The sequence below is a fragment of the Numenius arquata genome, chromosome 5 (assembly GCF_964106895.1).
Source record: "Numenius arquata chromosome 5, bNumArq3.hap1.1, whole genome shotgun sequence".
Lineage (NCBI taxonomy): Eukaryota > Metazoa > Chordata > Aves > Charadriiformes > Scolopacidae > Numenius > Numenius arquata.
In genome coordinates, this window is record NC_133580.1 from 42,798,641 (window position 1) to 42,819,211 (window position 20,571).

A 20,571-nucleotide genomic window follows, 5' to 3' on the forward strand; every position below is an offset into this window, starting at 1 on the left:
ACCCTCCACACACAGTGAAGTTGTTCTGCTACACTATGCTGCCTATTCCTGTGTTGGCGAGAAACAGGAGTAGCAGGGAAAGGCTGAAGTGCAGTGGAAAAACATGACCCAGGAAGGAGAAGAAAACAAAGCTTCGAAACAAACGCATAGCTGTCTTTGCCACAGAAGTTTTGGGCTAGTTTTAAGTGCCAAAAACCATGCTGTGAGAAGCTCAGTGTAATAGAAAATATGCTGATTGCCTGCTGGAACAGTCTTCACCAGCTGTACATAAGCTTAGAAATGACAGAATTCACATCTTTCCTCAGTTGCATTTATTGTGCATGAACTTCACAGTCACATTTTACTGCTTTTCATAGAAATATAAATTGATATACATAATCACAACAAAACCCAAGCTCTAAAACAAAAAACATTTGTGTTTTTCACGTACGTACTATAAAATCCTGGGTGCATTTTCAAGAAAAAACAGTTAAGGAGAACAGTTTAGTGTTGGATAGCAGCAAAACCTCCAATATTTATTGTTTTCCTTTAAATGAGACAACCCCCATGTTTGTTGCACACTAAACAGTTTAGCTATTTCTAAAGTTGTGCCCTAGAACCAGAGTAGGATGGATTAATTTTCTTCTGTTTTTCTGATATTGAACTCCAAGACCACTCATGAGACCCTTCTTCCTAGTTTTGACTAGTGATTACCCTGTCTCCCCACAGAGGTATTGGCTTCTAAAATAATTCTTGGTCTACACTAGTAGACAAAGTAGTACCCAGAACAGAATGGTTCCTTTACCAGCCTTCCCAATAAATCCATGAAATAGAACCAAAAATTCTTTTTCCAGCTTCTAGAAGACCTGTCGTCTTCTGCTTTTCACTTCCCCACATATACCATTTTAGCTCTTGAATCAAGATGCTGATATTTTTTTTGAAGAGTCAAAGTAAAGAGCAAGGATGCCTGTAACTGATCCATCTTTAACAAGATCTTAAAAACCATTCAACACAAGTTAGTTACCAGGTGAATTTAAAAGGTTACTCAATTATTTTTTTGTATTAAGTTAGTTCAGTTGGCAGAGCAGGAATTTTGTTGATTATTGGCTGACACAGACTCCCTAGTAGCAGGAAAGTCATCAGCCCTGAAGATCCCTCTTACAGGTTTAAAAGCCAGAATTCTGAACAACCGCTCAACTGCTTATCATGACATTGTTTTGTACCACACACTTCTATGCACGATTTGCCATTTTGGGGCACCCACCACTTTTTTTTTTAAATCCTAAATTGGATACCAGATTTCCCCACTGGCACAGGCAACGGTTTCATTCCTTCTCTTGACAAAGGAGAAAAGGAGACTAATCTAGAAAGTAAGCACCTACTTTGTATAAGATTATTGAAGTATACCATCTCTAACACTGGAAGTAATGGGACTCAGTAACAGAGCACATCTAGTCTCAGGTTTAGCACTAGAAACTAAAAAGACATCCTTTGCAAAGTCAGATTTTTCTAGAGAAAAAGTTCGTATTCTAGAAATATAAAATACTTTGGTAGTTGGAAGCTTAAAGGTTACAACAGTACAAAATAATAGCAACAACTGAACAAAGTTAAACCATTACCTCAGATCCAACTTTAACATATTAGGAATTAAAAATCCTTGACGCTCCAGAACTTTTTTCCAGAACTGATGATTTGAAGAATGCCAGTGTCCAGTTGTAACAGGTTTATTTATGCAGAGCTCATCCTTCCAGCTGAACCTCCATTTCAAAGTGTGAAAGATGACTGAAGAAGAGTCATCTGTACAAATTAGTCTGGATATTACATTACCTCATGTTCCCTCCCGAGCTCCAGCAGCAGTTTTCCAAATGCTGTTAAGTTTTAATTTGCTGAGATGTTAGTGCCAATAGTCTCTTGCTGAGCAGTGCATTGTGTCGCTGAAGATACTCTATTACATCTCCTTGCTTCTCAACTATCTCTTCTAAACTTGAATTTTCCCTTGAAATAACAAAAGTCAATACAGGTTTCACTAAGTGACAGCAGCTTTCTAAAATACAAAGTGTCAGAGCTAATTAACAAATATTCAAACAAATTGCTTCCTTCAGTTTTACTTTTGTTGATCTCAACTAACTTTTGAGGAAGACTACAATCTACAACACTTATGTTTAACCTCCATTTTGTGTAAGAAGACAAGAAGAGGAAAAAAAAGTTTGGCTAAACTTCATGCTATGTATACACAATTGGAGACACTTATTTCCTGCTAGACAGTTACAGAAGAGTTGTAGTAGTATGAGGGTTCTTACTGTTTAACAAACAAAATTAGTGAGCCAGACAACATGCTAAAATTGTACTAAGAAATTCAAGGCACCTTTTCCAAACACATTAGGAAGTTTATTTTAAGCAGACATAGTATTTTTATTCAGCTGTAGGGATCATAAGCTCTTTGGGACAGAAGTTTCTTGATTAACCCGCATAGCACACATGATGTACTATTATATACAGTGATATTATCCGTCACAATATCATAACAGCATCAGCACCAAACAGTTGTGCTATTTCAGATCTACAGCCTTATGTACAGCTAACCTTCCACTTCAAATACCCCCAGCTTTCAGACATCCTTCATTTTAACTAAGATCTTGGGAATCTGCCCTCTTAGTACACATGTGAGCATCTTGGAGCTTAAAAAGTTGTTCCTCAGACTTACAGCATTTTGTGGAGGAATACAGCCCTCCTTATAGTTCTTTGAAAGTGCAGAGGAGGATTGCTAGAGTAGGAAAAAAAGGCTTAGGACCAATTGAAAACCTACTGTAGTTAAACTGGAAAAAATAAAGAAAACAGGTTTTGTAGATAGAAAGCTTGCAACCTTAACTAGTTACCTGTACTACCAACTTAAAATACCAGAAGAGGTCCTGATCAGTAGCTTAGGTTGTAGAGGTCATGATATTCAAAAAACATTCTTATAACCAGGGTCAACAGAAGGGCTGACAGGATTCACTTTTCAATAGACCCTAAGTCTCAGGGGAAAGAGAGTCACAGTTGTATAGAGCTGAATTAAAATAACTGTTTTGCAATCAGTTCTCACAGGAAGTTTGCACTCTTTAATCAAAAAAATCAGAGTCTTTTCCTCAGCTGGTCATTGTTGCAAACTCATTCTCTGGGCATTTGAGAATTTCTCAAGGGAGAAGCTGAATGAGAAAGGAATGAGGTCCACCATACATTGACCATGGTGTTTAAATCAAGATGGAAGTCAGACATTGTATCAAAATTCAAGACAACTCTAAATCCTTCCTGTATCCTGGACATCTACTTCCAAGTTCCATAAAAGCATGTGTGCTGCATTTGTGACATCAGGGGAAGTGCCAAAGTATTAGTCATCTCTGCACTTCAAATTTTTCCTAAGGCACACATACAGAAGCAAGTCATACTGCAATAGAAAATTTCTAAATAAATTCTTATATGGAAATCCACGTTAGTTTTGATGATTGGTTCTTGTGAAGTCGTACCGGGCTCATTTCAACAACTGGAAGATGTTCAAGCAGTAGGTACACAGAGGACAAACAGTAAGTCTCAGCACTTTAGAGGTTATTTTAGATAGCTTCTCTGTCTCGCTGAGAACTTCCTTACCTCCTAAGAGCCCCACCCACCTTTAAAGTTCCTTCCCAAACTGGAAATATATTCCAAAGCCCATGCTGGAATCTCATGTCCAACTGCTGGCACAGAAAGAACAAAGCTGCAAAGTTTTCCTCATCTATCAACTGCCCACAGTATATTTCCTTGTCTGAAACTGGCCAGGGGTTGGAACTAGGTATCTTTAAGGTCCCTTCCAACCTAAACCATTCTATGATTCTAAGCTAGGCTTCTGTAGGCATACTTTAAATAACAGTGTAAGACACCACTATCTCTCCTTGAACTCCCATATAAAGTCAACTAGCACAGATTAAGCACAGCTATTTATAGCACATTAAAGATCCATACAACCAGCCATAAATGGTCAAATCGTTTCTGTCCTCATGTTTGAGGATTTCCGTATCATAAAGAATTGCCATTACTATGTAGAAAGTACAAGTTTGTGCTACTTCTGATCTGTGCATGTAAAATACCAGCCTTAAGGATATAGTTTCCTTCAAAATTATTATTTCCACCTCTGCTTTGGTTGACAGATTTTAAGATTTTATGTGAGTCCACAGAAAGTAATGCAATTACATTAGTGTTGCCTATATACTATAGCTGAACACAGCACAAGATTAATACAGAAAAATCTTACCTGAATCCAATTTCTGAGGTAATGTGACTAGGGTAGGCATACATCTTTTCTTCTTCAATTATGTCAGGTCTTGGCTTCGCACGATTGAAGTTGCTTATTTTCACTACAACAAAGTTTCATAAATTAGTTGGAAAGCAACCAAAAAAGAAAGGTGTTATCACCAGGCTTCAAGGTAAAAATAAAATCTGTAACAGATGATTATAAGATTGCCTTAGGATAGGAAATAGGAAGATAAGGGAATCTGGGGAGTAGGGAGGGAGGAAAGAAAAAGCAGACTAGCTCTGCTCACTTCTGGAATGGCTTTCATTATAAATTAGTGGTGGGGTTTGTTGTTTGGTTGGTTTGTTGTGGGGTTGTTCCCCCCCCCCCCCCCTTCTCCAGCCCTGCTGGTTAAAAGACCACAGTGAAGACCTGAATGGGGAAGCTTGAACATACTTCTTAACATCTGCAGAGTTTAGTCTGTCATTTAAGAGAGGGTGAAACCTTAGTTGCCTTTGAGAGGTTACTGAGATTCAGTCTCCAAATTCAGGCCATAAATTCAGCATTATGCCATAAAGAAGTTATAAGAAGTTTTGGTACTACTATCTAGGTCAGAACTTCTAATTTAAGCTCTTTGATACTATTTTAACTAGACTACCTGTGATGAAGCAGCACTTTGTCTGCCTGCTCTAAAACTAGGGCAGACTTGCTACAGAAAGCCATTAAAGATTCAAACCAGAGTGGCTCTAATCATCCTCACATTGTGAACCTTGTAGTGTTGACTGTCAAAACCAGAAGTCATTCCTGGGCACCTGTGAATGAAGTTTAAGATAAATTTAAACAGATATTGAATGGGGATGGGTGGGAGAAGCTGTAGGCACCCTCTGCATTATTTCTGGAAGGAAATTTAAAATATTTGAAGCCATTCAATGTCGGATCCTGATTAAGGGAGTATACTGAGAGATTCAGAGTATGCATTCCAGACTCCGCAGTTAGGGCTACTTGTGAAGCAATACATCTAATGCCCCAAAAAAACCCCATTACAGTCTGGCTCTGTGAGAAACCCACACTACTACAGCAGAGAAGGACTGTCCTTACAAGTCAATAAAATGACAGGGTTTATTACAGGCCACCCTGCTAAAACAATGCTAAGACCCTCCAGAGGTTAACTACAAGTTAGGCTCAAAGGTTAGTTATTTCTATGACTATATTTCTCTACAAATAAAGCCACGAAGGAATGGATGTGGAATTCCCAACATGTGTTGTTTGTGGGAATGTTAGTCTTTTATTCAAGTGATATTAGAAGTATGTAAGAAAGTCATTAAATACATATATTTAGTAAACCATTTAAAGCTTGACTCCCTATCCTATCAATAACAAACTTCAAATGTCAGCTTACTATTGTGAGCTGTCTGTATCATACTTCATTCCATGCACATTTACCTCACTTGAACAATTTATATATGTCAAGGCTGTTATAGGTCAATCACTGCAATTCCTTGTAGATTTCTGAATCTCTGCTTCTGCATCCTACAGCTATATATATATATATACACTGCTGAATGGAGACCTTAAGAAAGGCAGTTGTACTTCATGGGATATTGTGCATCACAAAATTAATAAAAAAGCTCCAACAAGCCAGCAGAAATAGCTACAATTACAATCAGGTATTCCATGCCATCAGTTTCCTTTGTGAGGGAGTAATATTTATATGAAAATAAGTCAGGTACATGAACCTTCTTCAGATAAGCATTTACACCTCATTGTAGCAAAGAAATAATTATTCCACAGTGCAGAAACAATGTATGAACTGGTGCTACCTTCCCTCCAAAATTTAGGAGTAATATACTAACACAAGGAAGACGCTGATCATGAATTGCTAGTGTAAGGTGACCTTAGTCTCCCCATTGTCGCTCTGGACACTATCTGAACAATAAGTGGTATCTGCTAAGTGGTTGCCTTAGAGAGGGGCACTCTTAACCCTAAACAGAGAATTGCCCTTAAAATCATCCTATTAAAGAAGCTTCATGCTTCCAAGTCACATACTCTGCTCTGAGAGGAAAAAAAGATAATTATCAGAGTGTCACTATTACTACAGATTCTCAGGTTATTTTCAAAGCTGGCCAAATACATTTGTTATGTTTCAGTAGAGCTTTAGCTTGATTCTTAAAATGTTAAAAACCCATCGCTACACAGGAGACAGATATGCAGGCAGTCTCTTAGCTTACCTCAACATGTATTGGGCTGGAAAGCAAGAAAACAAGTTACACTAGCCACTGGAAAAAGCAACATAGGGTAATTGGAGGTCTTCCCCAGCTTGAGACAAGTGTTGTTACATAAAAGTTAACCTTAGTTTTCTACACTAAGCTTTTGAGAATGAAGCTTAGACTGTTGGTTTGGAGCTGCTGAGGAAATAAGGTAGCTGTTGCCAAAACAGACTGCCTTACTCATTCCTCACAATGCAGTTCTGTCCCTCCTTCACTTTGGTTCCAGGACTCGCTGGACATTCTTCAAGCCTCCTTCAGCTAGAAAGCAAAATATTGCACCTCACAACTTCCTAGTATAAGTTGGTTAATGGATCTGATAGGCACAGGAACTGACACAGTACAAACTAGGAACCAAGACCCTTTCACTAACAAATAAACAGAAAGATAGTTTGAGAGCTCTTATGGAAGTCCAGGCTCAGATCTTACTACTACGAAGGTCAACTTTCTTGCAGTTGCTTTTCCTTTTCTGCCAGGGTAAGAGACATACACAATGTAGCTCTTTGAAGTCAAAGAGGCCTCAGGGTAAGAAATAACATTTCAATGGAATTCCTGGTGTTCTATCAAAGTTTTGCAATTTATCTCTTATTTCCTGAGTCTCCCAAGAAAGCAAGTATGCGTATGCAAAGAAAGGATGATCTCCAGCATTCCTGGAATAGTTCTCTAGGACTGCTACACTTGTGTTCCCTCATTATTACCTTTACTTCTCCAGAGGACAGTGTCTACTTGAGACATGCTGCTCCATTCCAGGGAATGCCTGACAAGCCTACTGCAGTCAGGCAGTCTCTGCACACTTAGAGGTGGATGCAGTTTACAGCTGGGACCTTATATCTTGTTGCATTATGATTTCAATGTTGTTGCAGGAGAGTCAAGAAATTATATTTTTATGACCAAGTTACTTGGCAGTATTTCTCTTGTGTGTCATTACATTACTAAGAGCATACCAAAGTTTTCTTCTCCAAAAGAAAAGTCATCCTAGATTAATTGCTAATTATGAAATCACAAAAGAAGTTGGATTAATGCACATACTGACTGCCATAGAGATGGCTTTAAATTTTAAGCTTCGTACAGTCCTGAAGAAGGTATTTCCACCCTCCTTCCTCCTGTTTGATTAGAGGTCAGGAGCAAACTAAGTTCTTCCCCCCATTGGTTTTGTTGGTGTTGCCCCCCTCCCCTCCCACTGCTAGGAAACCAGCAGTACTGAGGCTACTTAGCTCAGGTACCATGTCCTTGTTTGTAGCTGTGAATAATCAGAAAGCAGCATCTCAGAAGCAGTAGTATAATCTAACTAGCTTAAGAGCAGGAACTATATATCATTTAGACATGGACTTCACAGTAAACATCTCTAGTTTTCTTCAGACAACAAAAATAATAACTTTTTTTAGTGTCTTGTACCTTTTAAGTGTGGTGGTATTTTTGTTTGGTTGGTTTTGTGGTTTTTTTTTTTTCCCAATGAATCTATTTTCATTGGGGTTAATGCAGGCCATAAACCCAAATAGTTTTCTCTGATTTCATATTAAAAAACTATCTGGTTCAAGCATTTCTTAATCAACATTTTAGATGGTTCTGCAATATATAATGGAAAGAGGTTTATGAAGTCTTGGTAAATTACACCAAATCTAAAAGCAGATAACCTTACAAGCTAACAGTGACAGTACAAAGCAATGCCTCAGTTTTGTGAAGCAATATCTTATTTCAGTATTAGCACAGATTCCAAAAGTATTTTTTTTTCTGAGGGAATCTTCTACTTTAGTGACAAAGAGGAACTGACACTTTTGGGGTGGAAGAGTCTGGAGAATAAGGCACATCATACCAACATATGGGACTTGCATCATTGAAAATCCCAGAAGCAGTTCTGGTAAAGCCAGCTAGCTCTTACTGCTTCACAGCTTGTGGTGCACGCATTTGAGAACACACACAAGTTTGTTCATAGGACGCTTTTCAACAATTATGCATTTATTGCCACTTCAGTGGATCAACAGCTTTGAGGTAACACAGAGATTTCATTTAGCAGCATTTGGAGACCAAGTAAAGCCTGATAACCTTCCCATTTGTTTTGGATTTGCCTTATTTCTCCTACAAGCACAGAATCATTCCGTATTTATAGTTAAATATCTTGGGGTACCCAAAGTGAGCTACTGTGAGGGCAAGCAAACAGCTGAGTAGCAGCTATAACAAGTCTCACTCAAGAGTGCAAAAACTGCTTCTCACCTGTGTAAATCACTAAGCATGTCAGGGAACTAATCAGCTCCAGGCCTAGGACTCCCAGGATAAGATACAGGTACACTTTACTGCGATCAGGAAAGGAATGCTGCATTGACAGAATCAAAAGCAGGGCTGCATTACCTAGAAAACAAATGTTATGTTTTACAGGTGCAACAGTTGCATTAGCTGTCGAAAGTTACTTACTACTTTCTCACCCCTAGTACCTGCATTAGGCTGCAACATTTCAATAACGCATTTCCATTTCATACAATACTTGCCTCTTTGGCTAATTTCCTTAACACAGTTGATACAAGATCACAACTGCTGGCAGAAAAATGACATTTAATTTCAGCATTTGACTGTAATGGTAGAGAATTATGAGTTTCCTCATCAATTTCTCCACTTAAAAAAAAAGTAGAAGAAATGGACTAGAAATAGCCGATATACACTTGTGGGTTTAATCAGTTTCTAGCCTTGTTGCTGCTATCCATCCCCAAAACTTCTTGGAGACTAGTAATTTCTTTCAACTCCTAAAAGGTCACATCAGTCAATTCAAAATGAGAGGATGTTTTCCTTCAAGTGGTGGACTTGAGTGTATTTCAATGAGGCTAAGATAGCAAAACACCCAAACGCCTTTCTCTCACAGGGAGATACTTGCACAGGTTTCCAGTTGTCTGCCTATTATTTTAATTCGTGCAAGTCACTGAAAATTTAACTGAAATGAGCACAGTCAAGGAGAGTTGAGTGTTGAGTTATAGACCTACATACATTCTTAATTCTCTACATACCCTCCTCTGTTAGTTTGAAATGTTCTTTTCTTTCCCCTAAAAATGCTATAACAAGTGCCTGGATAAAGCACTAAGTGTATTAAGACCATTACTGTAGCTAGAAGACTGTATAGTTCTCTTTCATACTGCATTAGGCAACTGAACTATCAGGTTGGAAGTGGTACCAGCAGCAACTGGCATGGCAGGGAGTTTGCAGTAATGGAGCTAACCACCTTCTGAACTACAGATGACATACATGAAAAATCCACAGAACAACTGATGGCACCTTGAACATTTACACACACCCAGAGGTTGTCTGGTAAGGGAGAATGGGGCTCCATCTAAGACTGAAGACAGGGCTAAGTATTTCAGATTACACTGCAATAGGCAGAAACAGTCTTTTGAAACATCCTTAAGCCTGCTGTAACCTGATTTTGTCCCCGCACTCCAAACACATCTTTATCTTCAGAGCTCTATCTAGTGGCCATAGCCTGAAGTTTTGCACATTCATCAAGGTGACTAGCTTTTGCAGTGACTGGATGGGAATAAAGCTAGGGTTTTATAAAAAGCAGGACCTTCTAACTTACCAATTCTGGTGAAAAAAAATTTCTACTCTAGTTATTCAAAGGTTTACAGAAGGGAGGTGGGATTATAAGAGGCAAAAATACCATAAAAGCCACCAATGTTCACTTTTCCCCTCTTATTTCTGTATGAAAAATCCCTTCAAGTTATATGGATTATGCATTTTAGATTTGTTGAAGGAGTTTGTTAGAGAAGCTACACCAACTAACTGTAATAACACTTCCAGGTGCAATGGCCAGTGATGTAACAGAATATATAGTTAAACCACTCATACGCCACCCTTTATCCATAGAAAAAGGGAGTCCGAAGTAGAGATGAATACATGTTACACAGCCTCACCGTAGAAGACTGCTTATTCTACTGATTCCAGACAGCTGTTGAGCAACAGGCAATTAATCTGTTTCTACTTGAATTGCTGAGCTTGAAGAGTAGCACACTTCTTGGAAGGACTAGCAGTGTCGCCACGTATCCAATGAGACAAATGAGTATGCAAATCAAGATCACTAGCAGCCAAACAGACCTTGCTGGCTGAACGTTTTATGGCTGAAGAGTAGATGCGAATGACTAGATGTTTTGCTCAAGCTCACACTTACTTGTGGGCATTTTTCCACTACAAAGAGTTCTTTACAACATGCATCTGGAAGGCCAGAAAGGTCAGGCAGGAGGTCCATCTGACTAAAATAAATATAATTTATAAATGCTCATAGGCAGGTTTTTCAGAAGTTCACAACATATAATATATGCTTATATATACACTGTTCAGTCTTTTATTGTCAGTTTAAAGCTTTAGAAGAAAAAAAAAGTAATAAAAAGAAGTTCACCTGTGGAGTGTATCAGCAGCGGGAGCCTTTTTAGATGTCTTGTTGATCGGTATATTGAGAAGTAACCTCTGCTTCTGACTTTACTGTGGTGGTGCTGGACATATCGTTCAAAAAAAACATGCAGAATCCACAGAATTACTTTTGCAATGATTATGACAGTCTGTACTTTAAGTGGGTGAGTATAGTTTCCAGGACATTTATCCTGATTTGGATTGGGGTAAGAACAAAACATAGCTGCTAAAAATGCTAGAACAACAAAAGCAACCTGGAAGAGAAAGGAAGAGAGAGGAAAACTCTTAAAGTCAACATTTAACCAAAAAAAAAAAAAAAGACATATTTTATTCATTATGCATTACTTTCTGAATTGATTTTATTACAGTTGAAATACCATAAAACATTAGACACTTACTACAACCACTATGTGTCATTCTGGGAACATACTCTTGACTGAAATTAAGTAGCAAGATTGTCTTTCAGGAGAGCAACCAGTCTCCAGCCAAACAAAGCCGAGACCCACCACTCTTCCCAGGAGACTTCATCTAAATCAATTTCACTATTATCCAAGTCTTCCCTTCACAGTGAGTTTCTCTTATCTCTGGACCCTCTTTACCATGTCTTTTTACTTTAATGCAAACTTGACATACTCCCTCAAAAAAACCAAAAGAATCACATCTTTTTAGACTCAATTACACTTGTTACTGCTCTGCAGGACAGCCTCTGTAACTTATTGGTACAGTCTTGTACCAACAGACATTTCATAACTGACAGTCAACCCTTTACTAAATCCATTAAAGATAACCTCCAGATTGTGACACTAGAAAAAAGTGAAACATCATCATAGTAACTTAAAGTGAATTATTAACACTGGGTAGTCATCTTTGCCAGTTGGTAATCATTCTTTAGTATATTCATCACTATCAGATTTTTCTATTTTGCTCAGAATTTATGTCAGAATGACCAGACTATAATCAGATTATATATACACTTGTCCTTTCAGATTAGTGCTATTATGCCACAACTTTTCCTGTCTTCTAGACTTCTCTTCAAGTTTTCATTATAAGCAGTGAGCATCAGCCATTTTTTGGCCAACTAGAAGGCAGACTCTTGGGTGCACATTATCTGGGCTATATGTATACACAGTGCTTTTTTTTTTAAATCTTTATAAAATGTTTGTCATAGAAAATATTCCCTCTGTTTTCATTCAGTGAACAAGAAAATATGGTACTTTCTCATCCTGGTTCATTTTACAGAATAGGAATTTTTTAAAACAGAACTAAAACCAAAAACAACTCCCACCAATACAGAAGTAAATCAAGAGCTTCTATACACACCAAAAAAATCAATTTGCCTGAAGTCTGCAAAAGTCTAACACCTCTAATGTATTTGGCTTAAAAAGGGTCCAAGGTTCTGCATCTCATAACTGATAGAAACACATCAGAACTAAAGATGGAAGGAAGTGTCTGATTTTCCTTTGCCATCTTTGTCTCCATACTTAATTCTATGGATATCCAAGAGCCCACTGCCCCCTTCCCACTCTCTTGAACTTATTTTTCATATTTTTTGTCATTTTTCAAGCAGCTTTCTTCACAGAAATTAACCTTTCAGAACCACTTAATTACTCTTGATATGAGCTACCCTTAGCTTGCTCTGGTTGTGAACAGAGTTAGGTAATTGGAGGAAGGAAGTAGGGAAAATAACTTTTACATAATCATGAATACTTGAAAGATATAGTATAGAGGACAGATAGGGTAGAAGGTGGGAGAAAAAAAAAAAAAGGAAAGGAGTGTGCTCTCTATTATCCATAAAGCCATTACTTCAAATGCAAATTAAATCCCAAGTTACCTTGAGGTGGGTTAAGTAGCTAGATTAAGGAGTTAAATAAGATGGAGGGTTTATCAACAAAACATTTGTTTAATCTATCATTTTACCACAGCCTTTTCTTACAAAGCTAAGAATAATCCAGCTAATCTATATTTTATTTTGTCCATTTACTATTCGGTTTGCCACTTTAAACCATTAACACATCTAGTTCTACTCCCTCCAAGTGTTAGGAATGTACAGCACAGAAAATGGCTATATTAAACTGATGCAAGCAGGAACGGCCTAGCATTGCAGATCTAGTAATTTACTACAGCAGCGTATACAAGAGGAGACAGGTAGTTGGCATTAAGGGTGTCATTTATTAAAGACATTCTGCTTACAGTTTAAGGCAGGCTAAGAACAGGTGCTTCACCCCAGTACAGTGGGGTTTTATATACAAATACTACTCCAAGAATAACTTTTTAAGTTCAGTTTTGTATATGTGGATACAGAGGGAATTAAGGAAGGATAGGGTTAATAAAGAAATTATTTCTAGCCTGCACACTTTCCACTGCTCTCCAGAGTCTCCTGATAAGAGCCAGAAGCCTGTAGAAATGCAAGGCTTAGCAAAATGAAAACCACTTAAAAAAAACTCAGCCCCACCACACTCCAGCATATCCTATCCAGGCACTCCAGAATTGTATGTAACTAGGCAGCTGCACCGAAGCAGCTATTTGCCACCCAACCCCATTTCTTGGCACAGGAGGGTGGAGGAGAAATACTTCACATTACACACAAATTACTGCAGAGATGATTACAACTCCACCTCATAATACTATGATGGCTGAACTTCTCCAGGATACTTGTCCCTTTAGCAGACTGTGCATCACATTAGCAGAATGTGTCACCACATTCCACAAGGTTTGTGCACATTTGCAGAAGCAGAGAGGAAGGAAATCATATAAGCTTGTTTTCCCCATACATCTTTTCACTGAGAGAGACAGCACTATTTTATGTGGCAATTAAAAGTGTTGTATTTCAACAGAAAAGGATACTTCTCCGTTATAGATAGAAAAGGATACTGGCCACTGCAGCAAGTTCACTAAGAACTTTACCTGGAGGAGTGTATATTCACAGAGGCATCAGCACTTTTCCCTCTCTTCACCTCCCCACACTTCTCTCCATTTGCCGGGGAGGGGAAGTGATGGGGACAGAAGCAACAGTTTCCTAGGACTGGGGTGACTGACATTTGACTACATCAGTAATAGACAGCAAGGCCCCAAAGCTAGGCTGAAACACATTTACTGCTCTACTACCAAGAGCAGTGTCTGCCTTCATAATGCAGACTTCAATGGCACCAGTGTTCTGGAAGTGGAAGGGTATAAGGCTGGATATGCAGTTTCCATTGGGAAGTTTGGTAGTTTATTCAGCAGAACAGCAGAAGTATTTCCTAAGTTTGTGACAGACAGAGGGACATTTCTTGATATTACTATGAGGCTCACAAAACATTTACTTCCAAAACTGGAAGGCTAGGGTATATTGTTTGAATAGCTTTATGCAGCTGCCTAAAGAGAGGCCTTAGAGATTGGTATGTGCTGTTAAAGTTCTGGCAGAGAGCATGTTTTACAGAGCACTGGGCACTGCACTTTCTGTTTGAGATCAAATGAAGCTCTAAAATAGCTAGCAACACATACGGATGTTACATCTTAGGCACTCTCTGGCTTTATACACATACTATATTCAGGTCACTGTTAGGGGCATTATAGAATCATAGAGTCATTTAGGTTAGAAAAGACCCTTAAAATCAAGTCCTGTTTACCTAACACTACCAAGTCCACCACTAAACCATTTACCTAAGTGCCATGCAAGTACCATTTCGGTTAAGTCTTAGGATCAGAGCTTGCCACCATTCCGTCTTCACATTTGGTTTCCACACGCTCACAAGCAACAGTAAGCATCTTCAGCTTATCGATGATAAACTCACTACTAGGCAGGAGTCTCTCTACTTCTGTTTACCAACCTTAAAAAGACCTTCATACTGTTAGGTACAAGATCTGTCCTTTATCTGTGCTTTTCACCCTTAACCCCTAGAAGTCAGAGCAGGAGGTAATATTTGGATTCCTTTTATCTCTCCATCCACTACTATGCAAAAATCCTGGAGCAAGTCCAGCTTTACCTGTTTAGTTACCTTAAGCCTTCCTGTGAAATTAAGTTGAGCCTCTAGAAGGCATATCAAAGTCATCTTAGCTGTCTCTTAACAAGTATGAGCAATTCTACAGCAGTGATATTATTTTAGAAGTACATTTCCAACAGCATAGAAAAACTACTATTTAAAAGGCTTTTCTTCCTCACAAGATGTGTTGTAGCATGTTAGTGTCGACAGACAATCAGAATGAGAACTCAGCAAATATAATGTAGCATATACATTATCAAAATTCATCAGCAAATAAGACTTCACTGGTTTGGAAGAGCAGTGTATGCACATCTCAGGAGAATGCTGTCCGTGTGAACACTAAGAATTCAGAATACAGACAGCAAGTTTTCATAAGGAAGTCACGCTTCTTAAACTTACATGTATTAGCAACAGAAAATTGGCAAGAAGAACTGCTGGGATAGCATGAAATCTTGGCCTCAGTTGGGAATGCAGCGTATGAGATGAAATAAGGGGTGCATCCAGTAGGGGATCATCTTCCAAACTCTGTGTTATTTCCAAGGAACCCTGGAACAGAAGGGGAGGGCAAAGAGTAACAACAGGTAAGCTCTAAAAGTAAAGTACAAAGTATTAGCAATTTCCTCTTAGCAGATCAAGCTTTGGGGCAAAAAAAAACAACCTAGGTTAGTATCTTGAGACAAGCTCTTAAGTTCTAGGTAAACTCTCATCCCATCTTTGCATGAGAACTCAGTCGCTGAAGAATCTGACACTAATCTACTTCCCAGCATCACACTGAGACTTCAAGAACTATAGTCTTTAAAATGTATTAAAAGCATTTGAGCATCTCTGCTGAGAGAGGCCACAAGTGTTAGTATGTTTACATGAAAAGATGGAAAAAGTGACAAACTCTTACATATTTTACACAGATACTGCAAAAATTCCTGTTATTCTTACTTCCTTCCTGCTACAGTTGGAGGCAGTAAAGTCAGCTGCAGTGTGCCAGTAACAGTTTCAAGTGATTCAGACACTGAGACATTGAAACACCTGCAGCAGTAGTTCAAACTGAAGCCAGGCAAGAGCAGTTCACGGGGGAAAGAAGACACTACCAAGTGCTGGGCAAGACATTCTCTGCTTTCACTGAGAGCATGCAGCCCTTACTTGTCGCATTGGCACCAAATATTGGGGCTTTAACTTTACATTCAGCTCAGATGTTTTGGCTGTGTAAGTTTCCAGAAATACCTCTTAGTTTTACCTTTTAATTAAAAAAAAAAAGTAAAAATGGGTGGAGGGGAAAAACCTACCTTTGTAGACACAGAACTTGCCCTAGTGCTACACATCTCTGCTCCTTCCAGGCCAGGACACAGTCATTGAGTGCATCTTAAGCTAAACATACACAGCCACTACAAATGCTCAAACTGCTCAAGTTCCCCTCTTAGCATCCTGCTATGTCCCACGCTATGACTTGCTTGCTTCAAAAGATTAAGAAACTCAAGTTTTGGCTCCTCTTCTCCTGAGCGATATCAACTACAGCCCAGAACAAGACAAAAACAGACACTTGTGACTATTTAGAGAGACATGCCAGCATTCACTGGGGTATTTACTGTTTTTAAACTGAGGACTTCCCCTCGCCATGACAAAAAGCAGCATAAGCCTCAAAACAGGGAGGCGTATCCTTCTTCTAGGTGCCAGCACAAGAGAGATGAAGTTTTGCGATTAGACCTAGGTTTGTACTTCCTATTAGCTGGGACAATGTAGATTGGCTCCCCAGTGTTATTTCACCTACAGACAGCTGCCTACAGTGAAAGAACTAGTCATCAAGGGTTATTTCAGTCAGAAGTTTTATTTTAGTACTGTGAATGCCACACTTGGCCAACCATAGAAGAGTGTGAACAGGCCTCCCTCACCTATTTGATACCTCTTAATTAGCCTAGTCTTTGACTGTGAAAAGAACCTTGCTGAAATACCTGCCTAGTAAGATGACCTTTTTACTACAGACCTTAAGGTTTACAAGTGGCACTCCTCTTATGTCACTGATACAAAATCCAGAAGCAAGTATACAAATATATTCAAATATGAGAAGAAACTTCTTTACGGTGAGGGTGACAGAGCACTGGAACAGGCTGCCCAGGGAGGTTGTGGAGTCCCGTTCTTTGGAGATTTTCAAGACCCGCCTGGATGCAGTCCTGAGTAACGTGCTCTGGGCAACCCTGCTTCAGCAGGGGAGTTGGACTAGATGATCTTTATGGTCCCTTCCAACTCTAAAAAATTCAGTGAGTGAGTGAGATGCCCTCTTATCCCTCATCCCCCCATTTTCAGGGGCTAGGTATCATTTTAAGCTCTGAAAGCAAGTGTGCAGGACCAGCACTCCAGCAGCCAAGACATCTTGCCTCATTCCTCCCCAATACAGAACTAATAGCAGACCTAACAGTTCACACCTCCCACAGTGATCCTCCTTAGACCAATACCCTTTGTCTCATAGGAAGATGTGAACTTATTTCTGCAGTATCACAACAGATCAGCACAATCCTTCACAGAGCTTTATCAGAACATAGGATCATCTAGGTTGGAAGGGACCTTTCACAACGAGTCCAACATCAACTTAACACTGACAAAACCACCACTAAACTACATCCACCCTCCTTTTATATACCTCCAGGGATGGCAATTCCACCACTTCCCTGGGAAGCCTGTTCCAATGTTTGATAACCCTTTCAGTGAAAAAGTTTTTCCTTATATCCAATCTAAACCTCCTCCAGCACAACTTGAGGACAATTTCCTCTTGTCCTGTTACTTGGGAGAACAGACCAACTGCCACCTTGCTACAACCTCATTTCAGGTAGTTATGCAGAGCAGTAAGGTCCCCCCTCAGCCTCCTCTTCTCCAGGCTAAACAACCCGAGCTCCCTCAGCTGCTCCTCTTAAAACTTGTGCTCTAGAACCTTCACCAGCTTCGTTGCCTTTCTCTGGACACGCTCCAGCACCTCAATGTCTTTCTTGTAGTGAGGGGCCCAAAACTGAACACAGAATTCAAGGTGCAGCCTTGCCAGTGCTGAGTACTGGGGAGACAATCACATCCCTGGACCTGCTGGCCACACGTTTGACCACATTACTTACCACAAGACCAGCTACAATTTGTCATCCATCTCTGCATCCTGAAACACAGCTAGCATTAGGAAGCACTGGGTGACACAACCTCCCTGAACAGATGTTATTACGGGCAACGTGGGGGGAAGGGGAATTAAAGCAAGAGACAATGATGCCATACAGGCAATCTGACATCAAGAAAATCTAGTAAGTGTCCTAATTAGATCAAACACAGGTTTCATTTAATTACAATGAGCTAAAACCACACTGTTGGAAGCCAAAACACCTTAAAAAATAGGCCCTCTGTTACGCTCTGATGTTACCACAAGCACAGGTTAAGGCTTCAGCCTCCGGGCTCCCTCACCCGTTTCCAGCCTGTGACCACCCCCATGGCGGCCCAGTACCAGGAGGAGGAGGAAGAAGGCAGGCAGGACCAGGCAGAGCCACAGCCAGCCCTGCCCGCCCGGGCTTCCACCTGGGGAAACGCCCAAATCAACAGAAAAACGCCGCGGCCCCGCCAGCCCGCAGCGGGTTAGCCAGAGATTACACTCCGGGGATCCGCCTGCGGAAAAAAAATAACCCAGAACAAGCTACACGAGCAGCCTCGAATAAAAACAACCCAAAGCCCCGGTTGCTGGGGGGGGTGTGTGCGTATTTCAAGCGCGCCTGCGGAGGGGCAGCGCGGGGGGGCGGCCTCTGCGCTTCCGAAACGGCCATTGACGCGAGGCCTCGCCCGGCGGCTCCTCCCGGAAGAAGAAGAGGAGAAAGCCTCCGGCGCCCCGCACAGAAAACAGAGGGAAGGGGAAGGAAGAGACGAAAGGGAAAGCGAAGGCCGCCCCCACCCCGACAGCGCGCGCCGTGCTCGGCCAGCAGCCTGGCCGGCCGCCCCGGGAGGAACCGCCGCCCCAGCCCCACACTCACGTTGTCCAGGTCCTGTGGCCGCCTACCCCCCGCCGTCAACGCCATCTCCACTCCCCCTCTCCGCCGCCCCGCGTGTACTTAACCGGCGGCCCGGCCGCCGCCTGGCCAGGCGTAGGCCCCGCCGCCCCGCCCCGCCATTAGCGGCCCCGGCCGCTATTGGGCCCGAGTCCCTCCGCAGCGCCGGCCCCGGGGCGGGGCTGCAGCCGGCGGGTGGGATACGGCCCCTGCCGCTTCACGCGTTAATCGGTTGGGGCGGGGTGCAGGCCCAGGCCCGTGTTTGTTGCCTAGGGCACGAGGACTTGCCACCTCACGGAGCGGGACCTGCAAGCCGGCAGCCGGGGCCCGAAATTGTGCCCCCCGAGGCCTCCCCGGGATGCCGCTCCCTCCCTCGGCGAGGCTCCGTCCCGTTGGCTCGGCAGCCCGGGACTGAGTTTCAAAGGGGGGCTAGTTAACGCAGGCCCAGGGTTGTTGTCCCTGGGAGGCAGGTGGCTCAGTTGGCATTGCGGGGAGGTAAGTAGGAGTGGGGAGTGGCAGGTGGCTACAAAAACGTGCAGGGACGGAGGCAGTGCAGTGTTGCTTTCGGCTTGCTGTGCATGTGCAGAGTTATTTCTTCCCGTGGCCAACAATTTGTCTTGCAGAGACTTGCCGAGGAAGGGACAGTCTCTGCACTTAATTATTTCCAGTGGATCTTCTCTACGAATGTGTCCGGTTGCCCCTTCAGACCATGGAAAGTTTTAGCATGCACAAGGCACATAGTAAATCATCAAAGATATTTCTGGCCTGGTTGTATATTATGTGAAGAAATGTGAAGAAACACATTTTCTTTAAAACGTGCCCACTGCTAATTTCATTTTATAACGCTCTGTTCTTGAGAGAAACTATGGCCACCCACGGTATCTGTGCTACTCGCTTTATGGATCTCTTTCTTACTCCTTGAGACCCTTTTGTATGCCAAATACTCCTTGACCATTTTGGTTATTCTTTGGTAATCTTCATTAGCTTATCTCACCTTTTGCTATTTAAGAGAAGCCAGGGCTGTCACCCTGAACAGCTGGCGTGGCTCTACGTTGCTTGAAAGAGTGCAGAAATGCCAAAGGGAAAAAGCTGCTTTTGAGGTATGGGCTCCTTCAGGCTGTCCCAAGTTTTTAATTTCTGTTTCTGTGACTTCCCTTGGATATCTTTCTGTAGAAAATACCCAACTGAAACCTGCCACCAAGAGCATTTACATTTGTAGCTTGCATTAATTTGGTCTTGTTTTAGATACACATATTTAACGACCTGCGCAACTACCTTAAATGAAAAACAAGCCTTAAATTTGCTGTTTTCAGTAGGATTAAGTCCAGCTCCAGTGACAAGAGCCTGCTCAGTTCCACTTTCTCAGCCTAAATGTTCTCTTTTCTGTACTGTGCTTCCTCTTTTTTCCTTCCTCAGGAGAACACAAATCCTACTGATCAGCAGCCAGAGGACAAAGTTTTTCTGTGACACTGAAGTGAGGCCTCAATTCACTGGTTGCTGTTCAAGTAACCAGTGTTACTTTTGTAAGGTGTTCTGCCTTGCCAAGTAGTGAGCTTGCCAGGTGTGGTCTACTTCTACACAGATCTAACAAACATCAAAGATAGGGTTGGTTCAATAGATTAGTCTGAAACTTGATTGTGCAATTTTAATGAGGATACGGTGTGACTGCCAGAGCTTCCCATTTCTTTGTATAATTATACAGCTTACCTGCGTAGTGCCTTTGCCTGAGCTTTTGCTCT

At 41.1% G+C, this 20,571-nt stretch overlaps 1 protein-coding gene across 1 annotated transcript; it reads right to left on the reverse strand.

The window, feature by feature from the left end:
• Positions 1-299: 299 nt before the first annotated feature.
• Positions 300-18,945, reverse strand: TMEM192 (transmembrane protein 192). Its single transcript, XM_074148080.1, has 6 exons — positions 18,818-18,945; positions 15,234-15,380; positions 10,862-11,126; positions 8,698-8,832; positions 4,244-4,346; positions 300-1,974 (listed from the first exon to the last, which is right to left on the reverse strand). Exons 1-6 carry the CDS (start codon positions 18,860-18,862, stop codon positions 1,851-1,853), a joined length of 819 nt encoding a protein of 272 aa, XP_074004181.1. The 5' UTR covers positions 18,863-18,945; the 3' UTR covers positions 300-1,850.
• Positions 18,946-20,571: the final 1,626 nt, after the last annotated feature.